Genomic DNA, 21,903 nt, shown 5'->3' with positions numbered 1-21,903 from the left:
GGTTCTGTTCACTGTCAGAGCTGAATTCTGAGGGAATTGGATCAGTGTCAAGGACTCTCCATGTATTAATAGAGAGTAACTTGGTGACGGGATACTAACCTCTGTGGAATTATTTCAAAACTGGAGCAAGTTTCCTTGGCCAACGAGTGGTGCTGTCACAGCTTCAGGACAGAAAAAATTGGTTATTACTTAGACCAGTTGGAGTCTCAAGCCAAATGGGAGGAATATGGAGAATTATTCCAGTATGAAGCTTAAAGCAAGCCTTGAGGTGGGCTATTTCCCAGAAGTTCAGAGACATTCTGGTAGTGAAAAGTTTGAAATGTTTACACGCAACAACCCACTCAGCTACTTGCAAATTTCCACCAAGCTGCGAACAACAGAAACTCACTGAGACACTGAACTTGTGCGGTGTTGATTCCAGAACCATTGCAGGTCAGGCAAAAATAATGCAAATGCTAATGGCCCTTTCTCAGAATATTAACCACAGGATGGTACCTCCCCTTCCAGGCTGGAAGGTGCTGTGCCTGGCATCATGCTCATGCCTCAAATCAAAGGCATCATTCTGACCTCTATTCCATATGACATTCAAACTAAGATTCAGCAGTGTCATTGATGTGCTTATGAGTGAGATCCAAACCACGTGAAGATTGGCAGAGTCAGGCATACATTCACCTTTACCATTTATTTCAAAACAGACAGCTGGTACACTGTCCCATTACAAGGGCCTACATGCACCAACCCAACAGTGCCTGATGCGGGAGTCCAAGTTGAGGTGCTGGAAGATGATCAGAGAGGAGGATGGAGCCCTATGTTGGCTGGTTCATAACAAGGTGAAGCAACTCATCCTCCCCAATAGCCTCCAAGTGTTAAATGTAGCACTTCAAGACACAAAGCAACAAGAAAGACAACTGTCTTGACCAGAGAACTGTGTTACTGGTCTGGAATTGGTAATGATATTGACGACTATTGTCACAATTATGAGAAGTATACTTTGGCCAAAGTAAAGAAGCCACTTCAGCCCAGCATGGGATCCTTGGTCACCACAAGACCTCTGGAGCAGAGGTTTACAACTGGTGTGCCATGGCCCAACAGGACCAAGATGAATAGTTACATGAGTTCCATGAAATTCTTAGGAGTATTGATGCTTTGCCTAATGGCTTCCAATACCATGAATGCGCAGACATTTGGCATCTGCATATGTGCAGGACCAAACATTCATTATGAGAAGAAACTATGCATATGCAATAAAGAGGCATACAATTGAAATGGCAGTTAAACCTGCTTGTCTGGGCACATTATTGCAAAGTTTAAGGTGAATATTTTTGGAATTTATTTTTACTTATGTCACTTATCTAAGTCTTAGAGTCTAAGAAGAAATGATCAGATTCCTTACAGTGCGGAAACAGGCCCTTCAGCCCAACAAGTCCACACTGACCCTCCAAAGAGTAACCCACCCAGACTCACTCACCTACTCCATACTAATGCACCTATCACTATGGGCAATTTAGTATGCCAATTCACCTGACCCACACATCTTTGGACTGTGGGAGGAAACCCATACAGACACAGGGAGAATATGCAAACTCCACGCAGACAGTAACCCAAGGCTGGAATCGAAGCCGGATCCCTGGCGATGCGAGGCGGCAGTGCTAACCACTGAGCCGCTGTGCTGCCAAGGCTAAGTCTCTTGCCAAAACAGGTGATTCTTCTATTAATTCAGTCGCTGAAACATCTGAACCCAAAGAGAAAAGAAGCAAGAACTGTTCAGTCACAGAAAAAGAGAACTATCTTGCCTTAGGATTTTCATGGACAGGAGATACTGCTTGCCCCTTTCTTGAATGTCTCAGCAGCAGAGAGAAGTTGGCAAATATTGTGATGGCGCCAAATAATTAAGACACCGTTTATAGCACAAACTTCTCAAAGCACTAGAAGAGAAGTTGGAGCAAGATTTGCAATTGAACCTCTCATCAATTTCACCTTGGATCAAAATGCTCTGTGCACACCAGCAGGCCCAGGTTTACTACTAATCCAGTAAATTACAGTTTACTGTACATTGTGTTTTGCTCTGGTCCATTGTTCAGGAATAATTAGAAATAGTTAAATTGAGCAGATCTTGAAAATGTATCTGTACCGGCAGTCAAAGATGATGGATTCCTCCCAGCTGATTTGAAACATTAATTCTTTTGATCTATTTTAACTTGTATGCACTGTGTTACAAAAAACCTCTCTAGTAAGGCTGTAACCATTAGTAAATGCAAGTAAATGTGATATTTATGAGCAATCAATTAAACTGCATGTGGATGAGATGTGGCATTGTTTGTCTTATTGAATTATGCCTTGAGACTGCTGTGGAGGTACTTAAAATAGATTTCATGGTCATTGACCCTAGTAGTAATGGGATTGACACGTTCTTGTGCTCGCAAATATTTTCACTAAGTTCATGCATGCTGTTCTGCAAACAATTCAACAATACTTGTATGACAGTCTGTGCATCTTATCTTCTGAGAGTAAATGAAAGTGCCTGAGTACATAGCAGAGCTAGTTAATGCCTGTAAAGCACCCCACACTCATCCACCAAGTATTCTCACACTATCTCTTCTTTAGGAAAGAGTCAGCCCTTTCTGTTGACTATTTCCCAGGCTCACCGCAGCTTTCAATGAGGATGACTAGGTCAACAGGTGGATAGCTGAGTATTACACAATGCTAAGCCAGACATTCAAGCTGACAATGAGAGGGAAATGCTGAAAAGAAAAACATTGACTAAACATAGATTGACAGGACTGACTTTCCAATTGGTGCCAGAGTATTCTTCTGAAATGTGAATTTCACGGGTTGGAGACTTGACACCCCTCTGTGGTAATAAATTCCACAGATCAACTACCCTTTGTGAAAAGAAATTCCTCCTCATCCCTGTCTTAAATGGATGATCAGATATTCTCTGGTCCTAGACTCTCCCCAACAGGAAAAGCCTCATGGTAGAGAGAGAGCAATTGGGAAAGGAAAGAGACAGATAAAGGAATTCCTATGTCCATTATAACCCATATAGTCAGTCATTCATTGTATTTTGTGTATTTAGTATTTGGTTATCCTTAATTTCTTTCCCTATTTGTGAAGACATGGTGCTGGTAGAATAAAGATTTCCAGCTTCATGAACTTTGGGCAGCATGTGTTCAAGTCCCATTTTAAATTTCATTGCTTGTTAATCGAAGTTGTGGTGAGTAACTGGAGAAGATGAACACTAGGGTTGCTTAGATACCATTGCTAGGACCACTGCTTTTCTTGAAGGCCCAGATTACTTGTGTGTACAACAGAAAATTTCAAAATGTTACATCACACTAAACATAGAAATATTGTGAACTATGGGGATATGGACAGACAAGTGGAATAACCAGACATGTGGCAGATGAAATTTAATGCAGACTAGTGTGAAGTAATACAATTGGGGAAGAATAACAAGGAGAGCCAAAAGAATTCTTAAAGGACTGGAGAATCTATAGGACATGCATATATATTGTGCACAAATCAATTAATATGGCACACAGGTGAAAGAGCAGTAGATAAAGTGCCCAGGATTCTGGGCTTTATAAATAATGAAATAGAGTAGAAAAGGAAGGCTGTTGTGGTAAATATTTATAAATCACTAGCTTAGATTTTGCTCTAGAATTATGTCCAATTCTGGACATTACATTTTAGGAAGGTTAGGAATGATGTGAAAGACGTGAAGAGATTTATGAGAGGTTCAAGAATGAGGAACGTTTTTAGAGTCCATGATTAACAATGAGATTGCAGAGTAATTGAAAGTGCATGGTAAAACAGGTTTGAGTCAGTACGGCTTCGTTATGCGTGACAAATCTGTTAGACTCCTTTGAGTAGGTAACAAACAAAGGAGAGCTAGTGGATGTGATCCACTTGGATTTCCAGAAGGTCTTTGATGAAGTGTTGCACAGGATGTTGCTAAATAATGCAGGAGACCATAGTGTCAGGGACAAGTTACTTGCATGGATAGAGGATTGGCTGACTGGCACAAAGCAGAGAGTGGGGATAGAACATAGATAGAACATAGAACAATACAGCGCAGAACATTTCAGCCCTCCATGTTGCGCCAACCAGTGAACTATTCTCAGCTCATCCCCCTACACTATCTCATCATCATCCATGTGCTTATCCAAGGATTGTTTAAATCTCCCTAATGTGACTGAGTTAACCACATTGGCAGATAGGGCATTCCATGTCCTTACACTCTCTGAGTAAAGAACCTGCCTCTAACATTTGTCTTAAATCTATCACCCCTCAATTTGTAGTTATGCCCCCTCATACAAGGTGACATCATTATCCTAGGAAAAAGAATTTCACTGTCTACCCTATCTAGTCCTCTGATCATCTTGTATGTCTCTATCAAATCCCCTCTTAGCCTTCTTCTTTGCAATGAGAACAAACCCAAGTCTCTCAGCCTTTCCTCATAAGACCTTCCCTCCAAACTAGGCAACATCCTCGTAAATCTCGTCTGCACCTTTTTCAATGCTTCCACATCCTTCCCAAAATATGGCGAGCAGAACTTTACATAATATTCCAAGTGTGGCCACACCAGTGTTTTGTATAGTTGCAGCATAATATTGCGGCTCTGGAACTCGATCCCTCTACAAATGAAACCTAACACACTGTATGCCTTCTTAACAGCACTATTAACCTGGGTGGCAACTTTCAGGGATCTATGTACATGGACACCAAGATCCCTCTGCATATCCACACTACCAAGAATCTCTCCATTGACCCAGTACTCTGCCTTCCTGTTATTCTTTCCAAAATGCATCACCTCACATTTAGCTGCATTGAACTCCATTTGCCATCTCTCAGCCCAATCCTGCTGTTTATCTAAGTCCCCCTGCAATCTGTAACGTTCTTCCAAACTGTCCACTACGCCATCGACTTTAGTGTCATCTGCAAATTTACTAATCCATCCACCAATGACTGCGTCTAAGTCATTTATTAAAATGACAAACAGTAGTGGTCCCAAAACAGATCCTTGTGCAACACCACTAGTAACTGGACTCCAGGCTGAATATTTTCCATCAACCACCACTCACTGCTTTCTTTCAAAAAGCCAGTTCCTAATCCAAACTGCTAAATTACCCATGTGGAACCTTATGAAAGGCTTTACTGAAGTCCATGTATATCACGTCAACTGCCCTACCTTCATCTACATGCTTGGTCACCTTCTCAAAAAACTCAGAGGTTTGTGAGACACGACCTGCCCTTGACGAAACCATGTTGACTCTCTGAAATCAAGTTGTAATTGCCTGAGTCATCTCTACTTCCCTTCTTGAACAAGGGCACAACATTTGCAATCCTCTAGTCCTCTGGTACTAAACCTGTAGACAATGATGACTCAAATATCAAAGCCAAAGGCTCTGCTATCTTCTCCCTAGCTTCCCAGAGAATCCTCGGATAAATCCCATCTGGCCCAGGGGACTTGTCTATTTTCACTCCTTGTAGAATTGATAACACCTGTTCGTAACTAATCTTGATCCTTTCTAGTCTAATATCTCGTACCTCGTTCTTCTCCTCTACAATATTCTCCTTTTCCTGAGTGAAAACCGATGAGAAATGTTCATTTATCACCTCTCCGATCTCCACAGGGTCCACACACAACTTCCCACTTCTCTCTTTGACTGGCCCTATTCCTACCCTCGTCATCCTTTTATTCCTCACATACCTATAGAAAGCTTTAGGGTTCTCCTTTATTCTATTTGCTAAAGACTGCTTGTGTCCTCTCTTTGCTCTTCTTAACTCTCTCTTCAAATCCTGCCTGTCTGATCTGTAACTCTCCATCGTCTCATCTGAACCATCTTGCCTCATCAACACATAAGCCTCCTTCTTCTTCTTAACAAGAGATGCAATTTCTGTAGTAAACCATGGTTCCCTTACCTTATCACTTGTTCCCTGCCTGACAGGAACATATCTATCAAGGACACACAATATCTGTTCCATAAACCAGCTCCACATTTCCATTGTCTGCATCCCCCGCATTTTGCTACCCCATTCTATGCATCCTAATTCTTGCCTAATCGCATTATAATTGCCCTTGCCCCATCGGTAACTCTTGACCTGTGGCATGTACTTATCCCTTTCTATCGCTAAACTAAATGTAACTGAATTATGGTCACTATCTCCAAAGTGCTCACTTACAACTAAATCAAACACCTGGCCTGGTTCATTACCAAGCAACAGATCCACTGTGGCCTCCCCTCTTGTTGGCCCTTCGACATACCGTGTCAGGAAACCCTTCTATACACATTGGACAAAAACTGATCCATCCGATGTACTAGAGTTATAGCATTTCCAGTCAATGTTGGGGAAGTTAAAGTCCGCCATAATGACCATCCTGTTCCTTTCACTCCTGTCCAGAATAATTTTGCCAATCCTCTCTTCCACCTCCCTGAAACTCTGCGGAGGCCTATAAAACATTCCAAGCAGTGTGACCTCTCCCCTCCTGCTTCTAACCTCAACCCACACTACCTCAGTAGACGAGTCCTCCTCAAAAGTTCTTTCAGCCACTGTTATAATATCCTTGACTAACAAGGCCACACCTCCCCCTCGTTTACCACCTTGCCTGTCTTAATGAAAGATCTATACCCTGGTCTGTCCATGTCTCCGAAATGGCCACAACATCGAAGTCCCAGGTACCTATCCATGCTGCAAGCTCACCTGCCTTATTTTGGATACTTCTGGTGTTGAAGTAGACATACTTCAAACCAGCTTGCTGTATGCCAGCACATTACTGTGAACCTGAAATCCTATCCCTGTCCTCCCTACTCTCATTCTCCTCTGCACTGCAACTACACCTCAGATACCCATCCCCCTGCTGAGCCAGTTTAAACCCACCCAAATAGCACCAGCAAATTTCCCACCCAGGATGTTAGTACCCCTCTGGTTCAAGTGAAGACCGTCCTGTTTGTAGAGGTCTTACCTTCCCCAGAATGAGCCCCAATTATCCAAGTACCTGAAACCCTCCCTCCTGCACCATCCTTGCAGCCATGTGTTCAGCTGATAGCTCTCCCTATTCCTTCCCTCGCTATCATGAGGCAAAGGTAACAAACCAGAGATAACAACTCTGTTTGTTCTTGCTCTCAGTTTCCACCCCAGCTCCCTAAAATCCTGCCTTACATCCCTATCCCTCTTTCTGCCTATGTCGTTGGTACCTACATGGACCACAACTTGAGGCTGGTCACCCTCTCCCTTCAGGACCCCAAAGATACGACCTGAGACATCACGGACCCCGAAACCTGGGAGGCAACACACCAACCGTGAGTCTCTTTCGTTCCCTACAAACCTTCTATCTGACCCTCTGACTAACACTCTCCTTCTTTCCCTCCTTCCCTTCTGTGCAACGGGGACAGGCTCTGTGCCAGAGACTTGGGCCCCACTGCATACCCCTGGTAAGTCGTCCCCCTCAACAGTATCCAAAACGGTATACATGTTTTTCAGGGGAACGACCACAGGGGATCCCTCGACTGACTTTTCTCCCCCTTCGAACAGTCACCCAGTTTTCTTCATGGTACAAACAAGGACTGTAGATGCTGGAAACCAGAGTGTAGATTAGAGTGGTGCTGGAAAAGCACAGCAGGTCAGGCTCTGCAGGCACCCTGCCTCTATTCCTAATGAAGGGCTTTTGCCCGAAATGTCAATTTTCCTGCTCCTCGGATGTTGCCTGACCTGCTGTGCTTTTCCAGCACCACTCTAATCTACACTCTGGTTTCCAGCATCTGCAGTCCTTGTTTATACCATGAAGAAAACTGGGTGACTGTTTGAAGGGGGAGAAAACAGTCAGTCGAGGGATCCCCTATGGTTGTTCCCCTGAAAAACATGTATACCGTTTTGTATACAGTTTTCTTCATGGTACAAACAAGGACTGCAGATGCTGGAAACCAGAGTGTAGATTAGAGTGGTGCTGGAAAAGCACAGCAGGTCAGGTTCTGCAGGCATCCTGCCTCTATTCCTAATGAAGGGCTTTTGCCCGAAATGTCAATTTTCCTGCTCCTCGGATATTGCCTGACCTGCTGTCCTTTTCCAGTACCGCTCTAACTCAGCTTTCTTCATGCCTAGGAGTAACTACTCTATAACTCTTTTCTATCCCAGTCTCTGCCTCCCGAATGATCCTAAGTTCATCCAGCTCCTGCTCCAGTTCCCTACAAAGGTAGGGTCTCGGGCTGAGAAAACACTGACTTCTTTGGTTGGACGGAAATAAAAAGAAGTCCCTCCTTTCCCAGAAACCTCTGCTCTCTGATTTCAAATATAAAAGCTCAAATCAGTGACTCACCAGTCCCGGCAGCCCCCGATCCAAGATCCTGCCCTTCGAGTTTCTGCTGCCGCTGAAAAACAGAAATGGAGGAGTGCCGTGCTCGAGCTAAGCTTTTAAAGGTTCAAACCAGTGACTCACCGCTCCCAGCAGGCCCCTGGTCCAAGCTCCCGCCCTTCTAGTTTCTGCTGTCGCTGAAAAACAGAAATAAAGGAGTCTTTTTCAGGATAGCAGCCAGCGAGTAGTGGAGTTCCACAGGGGTCAGTTTTGGGATCAAAACTATTCACATTATGCATATGATCTGGATGGAAGAATTGAGGGCATTGTTGATAAGTTTGTAGATGACACATAGTTGGAGTGACAGGTAATGTTGAAGAAGTGGGGAGGCTGCAGAAGGTCATGGACAGATTAGGAGATTGGGGAAGGAAGTGGCAGGAAGAAGATAATATGGGAAAGTGTAAGTTTATGCACTTTGGTAGGAAGAAAACAGGCGCAGACTATTTTCTAAATGGGGAAAAGCTTCAGAAATCTGAAGCACAAAGGGACTTGGGGGTCCTAGTTCAAGATGCTCTTAAGGTTAACATGCAGTTCCATTGGCAGTTAGGAAGGCAAATGCAATGTTAGTATTTGAGAGGACTAGAATGCAAGAGCAGAGATGTATTGCTGAGGATGTATAATCTGAAAAATGTGTTTCTGGAAAAGCGCAGCCCGAAACGTCGATTCTCCTGCTTCTTTGATGCTGCCTGACCTGCTGCGCTTTTCCAGCAACACATTTTTCAGCTCTGATCTCCAGCATCTGCAGTCTTCACTTTCTGCTAGAGGATGTATAATGCTCTGGTCCAACTGCGTTTGGAATACTGTGAGCAGTTTCGGGCCCTGTGTCTGAGGAAGGATGTACTGGCATTGGAGGGAGTCCAGAGAAGGCTTACAAGAATGATCCTGGATATGAAGGTCTTGTTATGTGAGAAGTGGTTGAGGACTCTGGGTCTGTACATGATGGAGGATCTCATTGAAACTTACAGAATATTGAGAGGCCTGGATTGAATTGACGTGAAGGAGATATTTCCACCAGCACGTGAGACGAGATCATGAGGGCACAGCCTTAGAGTGAAGGGAAGACCTTTTAGAACTGAGATGAGGAGGAATTTCTTCAGCTAAATGGTTGTTAATCTGTGGAACTCATTGCTGAAGAAGGCTGTGGATGCCAAGTTATTGGATGTGTTTAAGACAGAGGCAAATAGGTTCTTGATTAGTAAAGGGATCAAGGGTTGTGGGAAGTAGGCAGGACAACGGGGTTGAGAAAAAATCAACCATGATCAACTGACAGAGCAAACTTCATGGGCTGAATGGCCTGATTCTAAACTTTTATCTTATAATTTTATATGGATAGATTGGAAAAGTTGGTTTGATCTCTTTAAGGAAGAGAAGGTTAATAGGAGATTTGACAAAGATGTTTGAAATCATGAGTATGGAGTAAATAGGGAGAAACCATTGCTATTAATGGAAGAAAAGAAAAATAGAGGACACCGATTTAAGGTGCATGGTAAAAGAACCAAAGGTGACATGAAGATAAGCATTTGTATGCAGTATTTGATTAGGATTTAGAAAGCTTTAACTGAGGTTGTGGCTTTCAAATGTAAATTGGATAATTATTTGAAGATAAAAAAAATTGCATAGCTTAAGGGAAAGGACTAGCTGAGTTGTTCTTACAGTGAGTCAACACAAACACAAATACACAGAAAGGCCTCTACCTTTGCTGTAACCTTTCAATGAGTCTGTGAAACCTGTTCTTTCTCCGGAAGCCCTGGTTAGGACTTAGGAACTCCAAGGCCTACAGTTGTGCAGCCTTGCTAGTGAGGCAGGCTGTATCATTTTTCATTGAGGAGAAGGGTGGGTCAAGAAAATTAACCCTACAAAGATCGGTTTGGTTGCTATTGTTGCCAAGGTAGACAAGCAGGAGGCTGGAAAAACACAGCAAGCCAGGTAGCATCAGGAGATGAAGTCAACATTTTGGTTATAATCCTTCTTCAAGGCTGAGAGATTTTGAACATTGCTCCCTTCGTCCATACAGTTTCTACCTATCATTCCTCTGCATGTATACATAAACCAAAAAAGCATTTAAGGTACATGTCAATTTCATTGTTACACGTATCTTTAATGGTGAATGATAATAAGGTTGAATTTTATCTCTTTAAATTTAAGTGTAGTTCATTTACTTCCTCCTTGCTTGCTTTTCTTTCAAGCTGCCAGCTGTGTCCTCAACAAAAATAACATGTTGACAATCCTACATCAAGTGGAATGTAGGATTCTTACCAAATTCTTAGTTTTTAAGAAATATTTGGAATATTTTCTCCAGATGTAGAGTTTCTTGGTGAGTTTTTATAAAGAGAACAATCTGAATTGTCATGGCACAGTGGCTCAAGTCAGCACCAGGGACCCAGGTTTGATTCCGCCCTCGGGTGACTATCTGTGTGGCATTTGCATATTCTCCATGTATCTGCATGGGTTTCCTCCAGATGCTCCTGTTTCCTCCCCCAGTCTAAAGATGTGCATGTTAGGTGGATTGGCCATGCTAAATTGCCCATAATGTCCAGGGATGTGCAGGCTAGTGGATTAGCTGTGGGAAACATGGGGTTATAGGGATATTGGGGGTGAAATGTTCATAAGAGGGTCAGCGAAGACATGATAGGCCAAATGTCCTCTTTATACACTGTAGGGATTCTATTTTAAATAGAGATTACACGTTTTAAAATTCAAATACACTGGGATCTTTTTCAAGTTGCCTTGTGCATTTGGGTACTTTCAGGGGCAGGCCTATAAAATGATTACCCATGGAGGAACAGGTGTTTTGTAAACTATTGTAAGGAAGGAATATATATCATATCTGTTGCACCCATTTACACCCATAGGTACTGAATGACAGAGATACTGGTGTGTTCTCTGTGAATGGTATGACTGATTCTTTGCTAGGCATGAGGAGATTCTTCTGCATTAAAAGGCTGATGGTGAAATTGCAATCACTCAGAATGACACAGCTTTACTAAAACTAGCAGAAAGCAGCATTAAGTTTCAGAAGCTCTACACCAAAGTACTGCAGGTTTATTGAAGCCTTGATTCAAAAGACCTCCCTCCACATGTTAGATGGGTACTCCAATTTATTGTTCCTTAAATGTGGATCTAGACTGTGAGTACCTGTTAGTTCAAATTTGAGACTTGTTGCAGCCAACCACTTGACCTGTCAGCAACAAAACAAAGGTGTGTGTCACTGATTGCATTTAAAAATACATTCTTATCTTATTTTGTAGACTATTGTGGGAACTTGCAGTCCCAGCTGCAGCATGAATCCATCATTTAGGGTGACATTGTAGTGAGGCGGCAAATAAACTTGTTGGACTATAACCTGGCATTGTGTGATTTTTATCTTTGTCCACCCCAGGCCAACACTGGCACTTCCACGTCAGAAGTAATTTTTGGCATTTTTAAATCTTCTTTATATCTATTTTCAATTCTGAGTCCCATCCAACTTTGTTGCTGAGTAGGGAGGGGTGGCAATGTGGTGACAATATCATTAGACTTGTAATCTAGAGCCTAGGCCATGGGTTCAAATCTCACAATGGCAGCTGGTGAAATTTAAATTCAATTAATTAACAATTAAGCTGCTCTCGGTAATGGTGACCATGACAACTATGTAAATATGTAAAAATATATGTTCACTAATGGTTGGTGACCTTACTGGCCTTAATTATTTTTGATGTGGTTAACTCATTACTGCCTTCTGAAATCGCTTGATAAGCCACACAATTCAAGAGCAGTTGGGGATGAGCATCAAGCGATGGCCTTGCTAATGCTTGCAATATCCTATGAAAAATTTTTTTAAAAATTAGTTCCTTACTACACGCTTCCTGCACCCTGCTCAGCTTCCCTTCCACAACACCACCACACCCATCCAGACCTGCTACCACCTCATTTGCAACCCCAGCTCTTCTCCAACAACAATGGATCTGAGGAGCCAGGTATACCAGTGTTGGGGAGTGTATGCAGAGCTGGGATGTGATGCTGGTGTGGAAGTGTTTTTGATACCCCTACTGACTCAAAGGACAACATGCCTGGGCAGGGTCTGCAACCATTAGAAACAGCTCCAAATAAGTCAGCATAAATATTGAGATAAATATTCAGGCAAACCACAACTTCAAAATTTGATTGTATGTCAACTTCCCAGAATCTATGGTTCCATTTCAATCCTCAATATCAGCAAATAACTCAACATCTGCCAATATTGGATCATAAAATCTGAGTTGTTGATTTAATTCTCATCCGATGACTACATGAATACATTTTCCAGCAGGTGTAACAAGATGTTGATCAGGATTGGGAAAACTTGGATTTTTGTTTCTGTTGTAGTCGAACATAGGAACAGAAGTAAGCCATTCAGTCCCACAAGCCTATTCCACCATTCAGTGAGATCATGGATGATCTGTGGCCTAACTTGATTTATCTACCTTTGGCCCATATCCCTTACTGTCTTTGCTTAACAAATAAATCTATCTCAGATTTAACATTAACAACTGATCCACCATCCACTTCCATTTATGGAAGACAGTTCCAGACATCTACAGCTCTTTTTGTATAGGAGTGCTTCCTTCCCTCTCTCCTGAACAGTCCGGCCCAAATTCACACTAGGCCCCCTGGTTTTAGAATCTCCAAACAAAGGAAATAGTTTATCTTTATTTAGAGTGCCTCTAATGATAAATATAAATACTACTTCACAGAGGTGCTGGTTTCTTTACAGGGCCTGAATGCCTACAGAGGGTTTAGTTTACAATGCTGTAACTAATATTGTTGGTCGTCTTCCCTCTAAGTACCCATGCAAGCAGCACACAAGGCAGCTCTAACAATGATTGCGTATGTGATTGGGCAAAAAAATTTAGAGGGGCCACACACTCCCAAAAAATGGAGGAACTTTTGTTGTAACAGCTATTAATTTGGATGCAATAACATAAAGATGTTCAAGGTGAAAATGGGATCAAACTTCATGGGAAGCTAAATTACAATATATTTACTAAAGCTAATTCCCCACTTCTTGGTTGCAGATCTGAAAGACAGTAAGTCGTGTACAGACAGTTCAGAAACTACACATAAACATTCATCATTGTGCATCTCTCCTCCTTGTATCGGTGACTTGATGAACGATGAAGATTTACTATATACACTGAGGTTAAAGTTGGATCCATACCACCCAACTATCAAAAACTGGAGGAACTTTGCCAGCAAGTGGGGCATGACCTATGATGAACTTTGCTTTTTGGAACAGAAACAACAGAGCCCTACCTTGGAGTTTTTGTTGAGGAACAGTGAACAAACAGTAGCACAGCTAATTGACCTGTGCAAATTTTACAAGAGGGTGGATGTGTTAAAAGTACTGGAGACATGGGTGGAGAAAGAGTGGCCAAAACAGTGGCATACAAAATCAAATAAACCTTGAAAAAATTAAGAATTTGTAGTACAATTTCCAGTTGTAATCATTTCACTTACAATTAATTTCTTTTCTGTCACCTTATGTTCAAATTGTGTTGTAGGTTGAGAGAGGGCTCCTGAAAGTTCTGAAGTTTTAGGAGATTTAAGTTTTGGGAGAAATTTGTGGGCAACAAAATGGAAAGAAATTGAGTAAGCACTAAAATGGTTGAATAATTTGTGTATATTTATGCATGCCTGTCTCTATCTCTCTCTCCCCCCCCCCCCAACCCTCCAACCTCTCTTTCTCTCTCTCTCTCTCTTTCTCCACAGCTGAAAGTTGCCTTGTTCTTCATTGTACATGTAGTTAATTGAAACAGCAGGACTTTTCAAACACAGAAATTTTGGTAAGGGTGAATATTTTTGTTTGGGAAAACTTTTAGATCTTGATGGAATCAAATATTATGTTTTATTTCAAATTCTACGTTTTAAGATTTTCTTAAATCAAAACCTAAAGGTTTGAGAGTACTTTTAATTAAACTACTAGATTATCTCAAAAGTGATTTTATGGCCATACTGAAGTGGCAAAAAAACTATGGTCTGGCTTATGGAAAATTGAAAGGTTTCCCAAACACCTCCATAATGGCACGACTTTGACCTTTTTCATTGAGAATCTTGTATTTTGGGGTGGGAGTCAATTTACTTCTAAAAACTACCTCACATAATAAAACACTGCAGTCTGAGTTTTCCTTTTGGCTACAAAAGTGTATTCCAGCATTCTAAACTACGTCTATTCTTGTCTCAAACCATTTGTGCTACAGTACAAAAAACTGTACAAATGAATCTGAATATTACCGCACCTGTCTGAGGTAGTCCAGTCACAATAATATTTTTAAAGTTTTCAATGGGCATTTAGATTTGTGTAAGAGCTTTCATACACCACAAGCCTACTGGCTCTTTGAACTTAAAGTTTTCACAAGCAAGCAAGGGTTACCTGGCATTTTTGGTTGAGGTCAGAACATTAATTTAATTAAAGATAGCTAGTATAACACAATAATGGATTCTTAATTCTGGTAGAATATGATCAAATGGAATTCATTCTAGATTGTGATTGTGTATCCTAATCTGGATGGTCATGCTAATCTTTTTAATTATATCTTCACCAGTCACCTATTATTGAACCCTAGTGAATTATGTTTAGCATCTCAACAAATTGCTTTGTTTGACCAGAAATACACTTTCTTGCTAACAAATCATTCCAATGTTAAAAAGTACTAGCTTCACAGAGATCTTCATACCTTTTTCTATGAGGAAAAGCCATGTGTCTTATCACAATGACAACACACTGTGTACCTTGATGAAATTGCCATTGCATTGCATAGTCAGACGCCAAAAATAAAGTGGTTTGCTGATCACCCTTTTGTGAAGGAAGTGCCTTCTTAAGCGACATAAAGTGACTTTTCAATGTTAATTGGTTTTGTCACAAAATATTACTTTTAATCAGCTCTGGATATTTACACCTATGATGGATGTAGCCAGAAGCCTCTTAAGTCTGGCCAATAGTCCAAACCCAGCTGATGTTTTGCCTACTCCAAGTTTGCTTTGGAAACTGTAATACCTGTAATACTGTATTCCTGCCGCTGAGATCAGCACAGATCACAGATTGTACAAGGACCTTCATGTTCTGCTTGACTCAGTATACAAATGGGAGGAAGCACCTCTACATACTTCCAATATGCAGATGATATATTTGTTATGTTTGAATTTGCAACTGCATGTAAAAATATCCTACTCATCTCAATGTGTTCCATCCTATATTCAAATTCACATTTGAAATGAAACAGTCAAATGAGCTCCCTTTCCTTGATGCACGAATTGCGAAATCTGCCAATGGGTTCTCTACCATTGACTATCACAAGCCTACTTTACTGACTGCACAGATTTGATATTGAAATTAGGTACATCAAAGCCATCCTGCAAATAAAGGCTACCCTCATCATTTATCACTGTATATCACATAAGCTCATGAACAGGTCCAATTCCCCACTTTCAGTCCCAAAAAAATGCCTAGTCTACTTCAGCTTACAATGGAAGAACAAAATATCGAAAAAAGTCTTTGCAATATGTGAGGTTAGTTGCTTCACACTGCTACTCTTTGGAGTATTGACTATGTGCTTAGGATACCTGTGTTTCAATTGCCAAATTAAACCTTTTTCACCCAGCTTAAGGAAGGCACCCAAATAAGAGGAAGACAAAGGAAGCATTTCAAAGGCTACGTAAAGGCTTTTCTCAAGAGCACTAACATAGATCTCAACGCATGGGAAGAAACTTGGAGGAAGTTCCTGTCTGAAGTGGATAGCATGGTGGCTCAGTGGTTAGCACTGCTGCCTCACAGTGCCAGGGACCTGGGTTTGATTCCATCCTTGGGTGACTGTCTGTGTGGAGTTTGCACGTTGTCCCCATGTCTGTGTAGGTTTCCACTAGGTGCTTTGGTTTCCCCCCCCCCACCCAAGTCCAAAGATGTGCAGGTTCATTGGATTGGCCATACTAAATTGTCCATAGTGTCCAGGGATGTGCAGACTAGGTGAATTAAACATGGGAAATGCAGGCTTACAGGGGTGGGGTGGATCTGGGTGGGCTGCTCTTCGGAGGGTCGGCCTGGATCTGATGGGCAGACCGGCCTACTTCCGTGCCGTAGGGATGCTGTGAAAGGACACAATTCTTTGAGAACTCTCTTCAGCAAAAGAAAGAAAGGAATGTCAGCGATCTCAAGGCCACAGTCCAATTCCACTTGTCAGAAACACTGCCAAATGTGTGGTTGGACAAGCAGCTAAAGAATTGGGCTGAGCAGTCATGCAAAAACCATGACCAGTGGCACAGAATTTCCTAGTAAACAGTCATACTCATTAGCAAGCTAATGATGATGAACAAGTAACGTGAAACAAGCAACTTCACATTTTGCACGGATTTTTTAGATATTGTGTCCTTCCGTGAAGGCTGCTAATATGAGGTAGCATGTGAATAGTGTTCCCGGGATGCTACCAACATGCCAAATAGACCATCTCTTATCACACAAATAAGTGGTACATGAATAGTAGTACAGGTGTGACTATGTATATAGACCATAGGTCCCATCTACTTAGAAGCATGTCTCTTTGGTTGTACACAACAAACAAGATTCTAACCATACCCAACCAGTCAGTGCTTGCAGATCTCAAAATGTAATATCCAACATTAGATGTGGTTTCGCAAATGAACAACTTATATCAAACAACCTTGAGTGGTATAAGAATTATGTTGACTACTAATTTAAGTTTGTCAATCAGGCTTGCATTGTGGCACACTTGTGTGCATGCTGCAAGTCACAAATATTAATAAATATGCCTTTTATTTACAGACAGAAAGAACGCGTACACAAATTGTGCTTATTTCAATCTAACTAAGTAGGCAACTGACATTCTCTTGTTCATTCCTTAAGGCAGTGTCTTGATCAATCCAAGTCAATTTGTCTGGTTTAGAACATTCCAATCTACATGCATTTACAGTTAAGATAAAAGTAGAATGTGTTGACAATTTGAATCACAAAAGCTAATACTCAAAGAGACATACTTCAAATGAATTATCCCAACAACAGTTGTGTGTTTACTACCAAATTTCTAGAAATATATTAATTTCATGAATGTTCAATAAAAATTAAGTCTTTAATATTGGTATAAAGCAATAGCATTTAATATGGAGACTGAGGTTTTGACCACTTGAAGGCCTCATGTGAGACTGTACAATAACTGTTTAAAATGTTTCAGTAAAACATCTTCCAAAAGTTTTAAATTCTCAAAATAGTAAAGAAACTGAATATTTTACTACTTGACTTTAACTTTGAAGAATTATGAAAGTCTGTACAATCCTGAGTTTTACATTTCTAATGTAAGTAAATATATTTAGCACATTTCAACATATTACCAACTGTGTTTTTATGTAATGAATCCTGTTATATGTATGATAGATGAAGCAAAGTTTAAATATAACCTGACTTAGCTGAATATGCAGCATTTAATAACTTTTAAAAATATCAAATGATATTATTTATAAGATTTCAGGAGTTATCAAAATTGAAAAATATTTTCAAGAAAGTTAGTAAGATATAAGCTCATAACACATTTGTTTTGAAAGAATTCAGACTGTCAAAAATTATATCAATGTTTGTCCATTTTTTAATTTTATCATTTTTTATAGCAAATTATTTGGAACATATCTCAGAATAACTCCCAATTCCCAAATGCAATGGCTATTTCCATGTGTTTGATAGCAGTAGACAATCAATACAAAGAACTCCAGTAGCAAGTTTTATGCAAAGCTTTTTTTCATGGTGTTCCCAGGAGATTTAGGTATATAAGTAAAATCCTTTCATTCAGGTACAAAGTTAAAAGTTCTAGCATTGAGCTGGTATTGTATGCCTTAGTTGAGTCTGTTACAAACTCAGTAACAAACTCAAGCTTGATCACTTACTATCTTGTATCTTTAAATCTGAGTTTGGTTACATGATTGTTTTTGCCTCAACATGAATGAGTTACGTTACTGCAATTATATATCAAATAATATATGTAATATTGATTTGAAAGAACTTTATATTTGTCACTGATATAGATACATTGATACATCTTGGCTTAATAACCAGTTGATGCACATTTTCAGTCTTTAGATACAGAGAGCTCAAGTTCTGGCAATGAGAACTTTGATGTAAATGTCCCAGAAGAAGCTGCAGCCTTGGCCTTTGTGAAGTCAACAGATCCTTTTGATTTGTGACTGAAGTTAAACAGCTTTCCAAACTTGAACATACTTTTTTTACTTGAATCATCATCGGTGACATGAAGAGTACTGGAAGTTCTTGCTTTTAAATTGGAATCACTTTTTGGCAGTGTAGGTGCATCATCAAGATCAGATAAAGATGATGATCTTATTTTAAATGTTTCCCTTGAAAAGTTACTCTGCATGTTAATATTCTCATTGCTATTTACATTTAATCTGGGAGCATTCACTTGGCCATAAAGGCTTGGTGTGCTCACATCCACACCAACTTCACGAAAATCATCAGGTAGATTTGGCGACTTAACTTTGAACCTCGTCCCCTTCATATCTATGTTGGGGTCAGTCCATGTTTTTTTCTGAGTTCCAGCACTAGGAATGTGCATATCTGCATCTCCTCTTACATTGTGTTTTGGTAGCTTGATGTCCATGTCTGGAATGGACATATCATAATCAGTGGCAATTGTGGGTATTTTCACATCCAAATCATCAGACTTTTTTGGAAGCTTTATATCAACATTTGGTGCTGCAAAACTTCCTTTAGTATTTGGGATAGGTGCATTCAAACCAGTTGTTTTCACTGAACTATCAACGCCCACGTCTGGTCTGTTTGGTCCTGATAGATTAAAGGATGGTGTTTCCAGATTTGGCATTTTCCATTTGGATTTTGCTTCAGGAAGATCAACACTTGAAGCACTGATGTCAATATTTGCACCTTTCATATCAAGACTTGGGCGACTGATATCTCCCTGATCATCAGGAGCAGAAAGGTCCACCTGACCTTTTGGCATCTTCAGTCCTGTATTACTACCCGACAATGACAGTTTGCCACTTGGCATGTTGAATCCCGGCAGTTTGAAATTTCCTCCCTTAAGTTTTGCATCTGGGATATTTGCATCCATGTCTCCCTTTTGAACATTTATGTCAACATCTGGACCCTCAATGTTTCCCTTGATGTTTGGAACAGCAACATCAACACGTGGTGCTTTTATCGAACCATCAACATCCACATCGGGTCCTTTTGGCCCTGACACTCCAAATGAAGGCACTTTCAGGGTTGGCATTTTCCATTTTGCATCAGGAACATCAGCATTTCCTTTTAATCTCCCAATATCAACCTCTGGACCTTTTAAATCTGTCTTCAATTCTGGAGCGATTCCATCAAGTTCAGGCATTTTTGGTTTGTTTCCAGAGATTGAAAATGTGGGCTTTTTAAATTTTGGCAACTTAAATTTTCCTTCAGCATTGAAGTCATCAACATTTGGTGCATTTATATCCAAGTGTGGAGTTTTCACATCAGCTTGTAATTTTGGAGTAGCCACATCTATATTTCCTGTTGGTAGACTGACATCCATGTCAGGCATATCATAATCTCCACCGATCCTGGGTGTTTTGAAGTCTAAGCCACCAGATCCTATCCCACCTTTAATCTCTGGGGTTGTTATGTCAGCCTTTGGCAGTTTTACTTTGCCATCTAAATTCACATCAGGTCTGGAAATGTCTACATTCGGCTTCTTGAACTTCGGAACCTTCAATCCAGCATCTAAATCGCTGGCCACAGTTGGTGTTTTCATGTTCAAGTTCAAATCAGGAGCTGACAAATTTGCACTTGGCATGTTAAACTTTGGCATTATGAATTTTCCTCCTTTCAGTTCAGCAGCTGGAATATTTGCATCTGTGTCTGCTTTTGGAAGATTCACATCAACATTTGGTGCAGCAAAATCACCCTTAACATTTGGAACAGATACATCAAAACCAGGTGCTTTCACTGAACCATCAACATCTACATCTGGTCCTTTTGGTGCCGATAAACCAAAGGATGGCAATTCCAATTTTGGCATGCTCCATTTGGATTTTGCTTCAGGAAGATCAACACTTGGAGCATTGATATCAATATTTGGGCCTTTCATATCAAGACTTGGGCCATTGATATCTCCCTGAACATCAGGAGCAGAAAGATCCACCTGACCTTTTGGCAGCTTCAGTCCTGTATTAGTACCTGACAATGACAGTTTGCCATTTGGCACGTTGAATCCCGGCAGTTTAAATTTTCCTCCTTTAAGTTTTGCATCTTGGATATTTGCATCTATATCTCCCTTTGGAACATTTATGTCTGGACCCTCAATGTTTCCCTTGATGTTTGGAACAGCAACATCAACACGTGGTGCTTTTATCGAACCATCAACATCCACATCGGGTCCTTTTGGCCCTGACACTCCAAATGAAGGCACTTTCAGGGTTGGCATTTTCCATTTTGCATCAGGAACATCAACATTTCCTTTTAATCTCCCAACATCAACCTCTGGACCTTTTAAATCTGTCTTCAAATCTGGAGCGGTTGCATCAAGTTCAGGCATTTTTGGTTTGTTTCCAGATATTGAAAATGTGGGCCATTTAAATTTTGGCAACTTAAATTTTCCTTCAGCATTGAAGTCACCAATATTTGGTGCATTTATATCCAAGTGTGGAGTTTCCGCATCAGCTTGTATTTTTGGAGAAGCCACATCTATATTTCCAGTTGGTAGACCGACATCCATATTTGGAATGGAAATGTTGCCGGCAGACATGTTAAGTGAAGGCTTTTTAATTCCTGGACCTTTAAGTTTTATATCAGGTACTTCAAAATTCATGTCAGGCATATCGTAATCTCCACCGATCCTGGGTGTTTTGAAGTCTAAGCCACCAGATCCTATCCCACCTTTAATCTCTGGGGTTGTTATGTTAGCTTTTGGCAGTTTTACTTTGCCATCTAAATTCACATCAGGTCCGGAAATGTCTACATTCGGCTTCTTGAACTTTGGAACCTTCAATCCAGCATCTAAATCATTGGCCACAGTTGGTGTTTTCATGTTCAAGTTCAAATCAGGAGCTGACAAATTTGCACTTGGCGTGTTAAACTTTGGCATTTTGAATTTTCCTCCTTTAGGTTCAGCAGCTGGAATATTTGCATCTGTGTCTGCTTTTGGAAGATTCACATCAACATTTGGTGCAGCAAAATCACCCTTAACATTTGGAACAGATACATCAAAACCAGGTGCTTTCACTGATCCATCAACATCTACATCTGGTCCTTTTGGTGCCGATAAACCAAAGGATGGCAATTCCAATTTTGGCATGCTCCATTTGGATTTTGCTTCAGGAAGATCAACACTTGGAGCATTGATATCAATATTTGGGCCTTTCATATCAAGACTTGGGCCACTGATATCTCCCTGAACATCAGGAGCAGAAAGGTCCACCTGACCTTTTGGCATCTTCAGTCCTGTATTAGTACCTGACAATGACAGTTTGCCACTTGGCATTTTGAATCCCGGCAGTTTGAAATTTCCTCCCTTAAGTTTTGCATCTGGGAT

General features: G+C 40.8%; 2 protein-coding genes across 5 annotated transcripts in view; one reads left to right on the top strand and one right to left on the bottom strand.

Annotated features, from left to right (window-relative positions):
* Window positions 1-16,163, top strand: part of edaradd (EDAR-associated death domain) — a 67,912-nt gene extending 51,749 nt beyond the window's left edge. For all 4 annotated transcript variants that reach the window (XM_043695532.1, XM_043695531.1, XM_043695530.1 and 1 more), the window contains one exon: window positions 13,387-16,163. In XM_043695532.1, the coding sequence (XP_043551467.1) occupies window positions 13,387-13,778 (392 nt within the window). In that variant the 3' untranslated portion in view covers window positions 13,779-16,163. The remainder of the gene's footprint in view (window positions 1-13,386) is intronic.
* A 2,272-nt stretch (window positions 16,164-18,435) lies between these two features.
* Window positions 18,436-21,903, bottom strand: part of si:ch211-125o16.4 (neuroblast differentiation-associated protein AHNAK) — a 48,004-nt gene continuing 44,536 nt past the window's right edge. Inside the window, exon 7 of the mRNA XM_043696757.1 lies at window positions 18,436-21,896. Within this exon, the coding sequence (XP_043552692.1) occupies window positions 18,436-21,896 (3,461 nt within the window). The remainder of the gene's footprint in view (window positions 21,897-21,903) is intronic.

This window comes from Chiloscyllium plagiosum, chromosome 9 (assembly GCF_004010195.1).
Source record: "Chiloscyllium plagiosum isolate BGI_BamShark_2017 chromosome 9, ASM401019v2, whole genome shotgun sequence".
NCBI classification, from domain to species: Eukaryota; Metazoa; Chordata; class Chondrichthyes; order Orectolobiformes; family Hemiscylliidae; genus Chiloscyllium; species Chiloscyllium plagiosum.
This window is presented reverse-complemented; position numbering and strand designations above follow the sequence as displayed.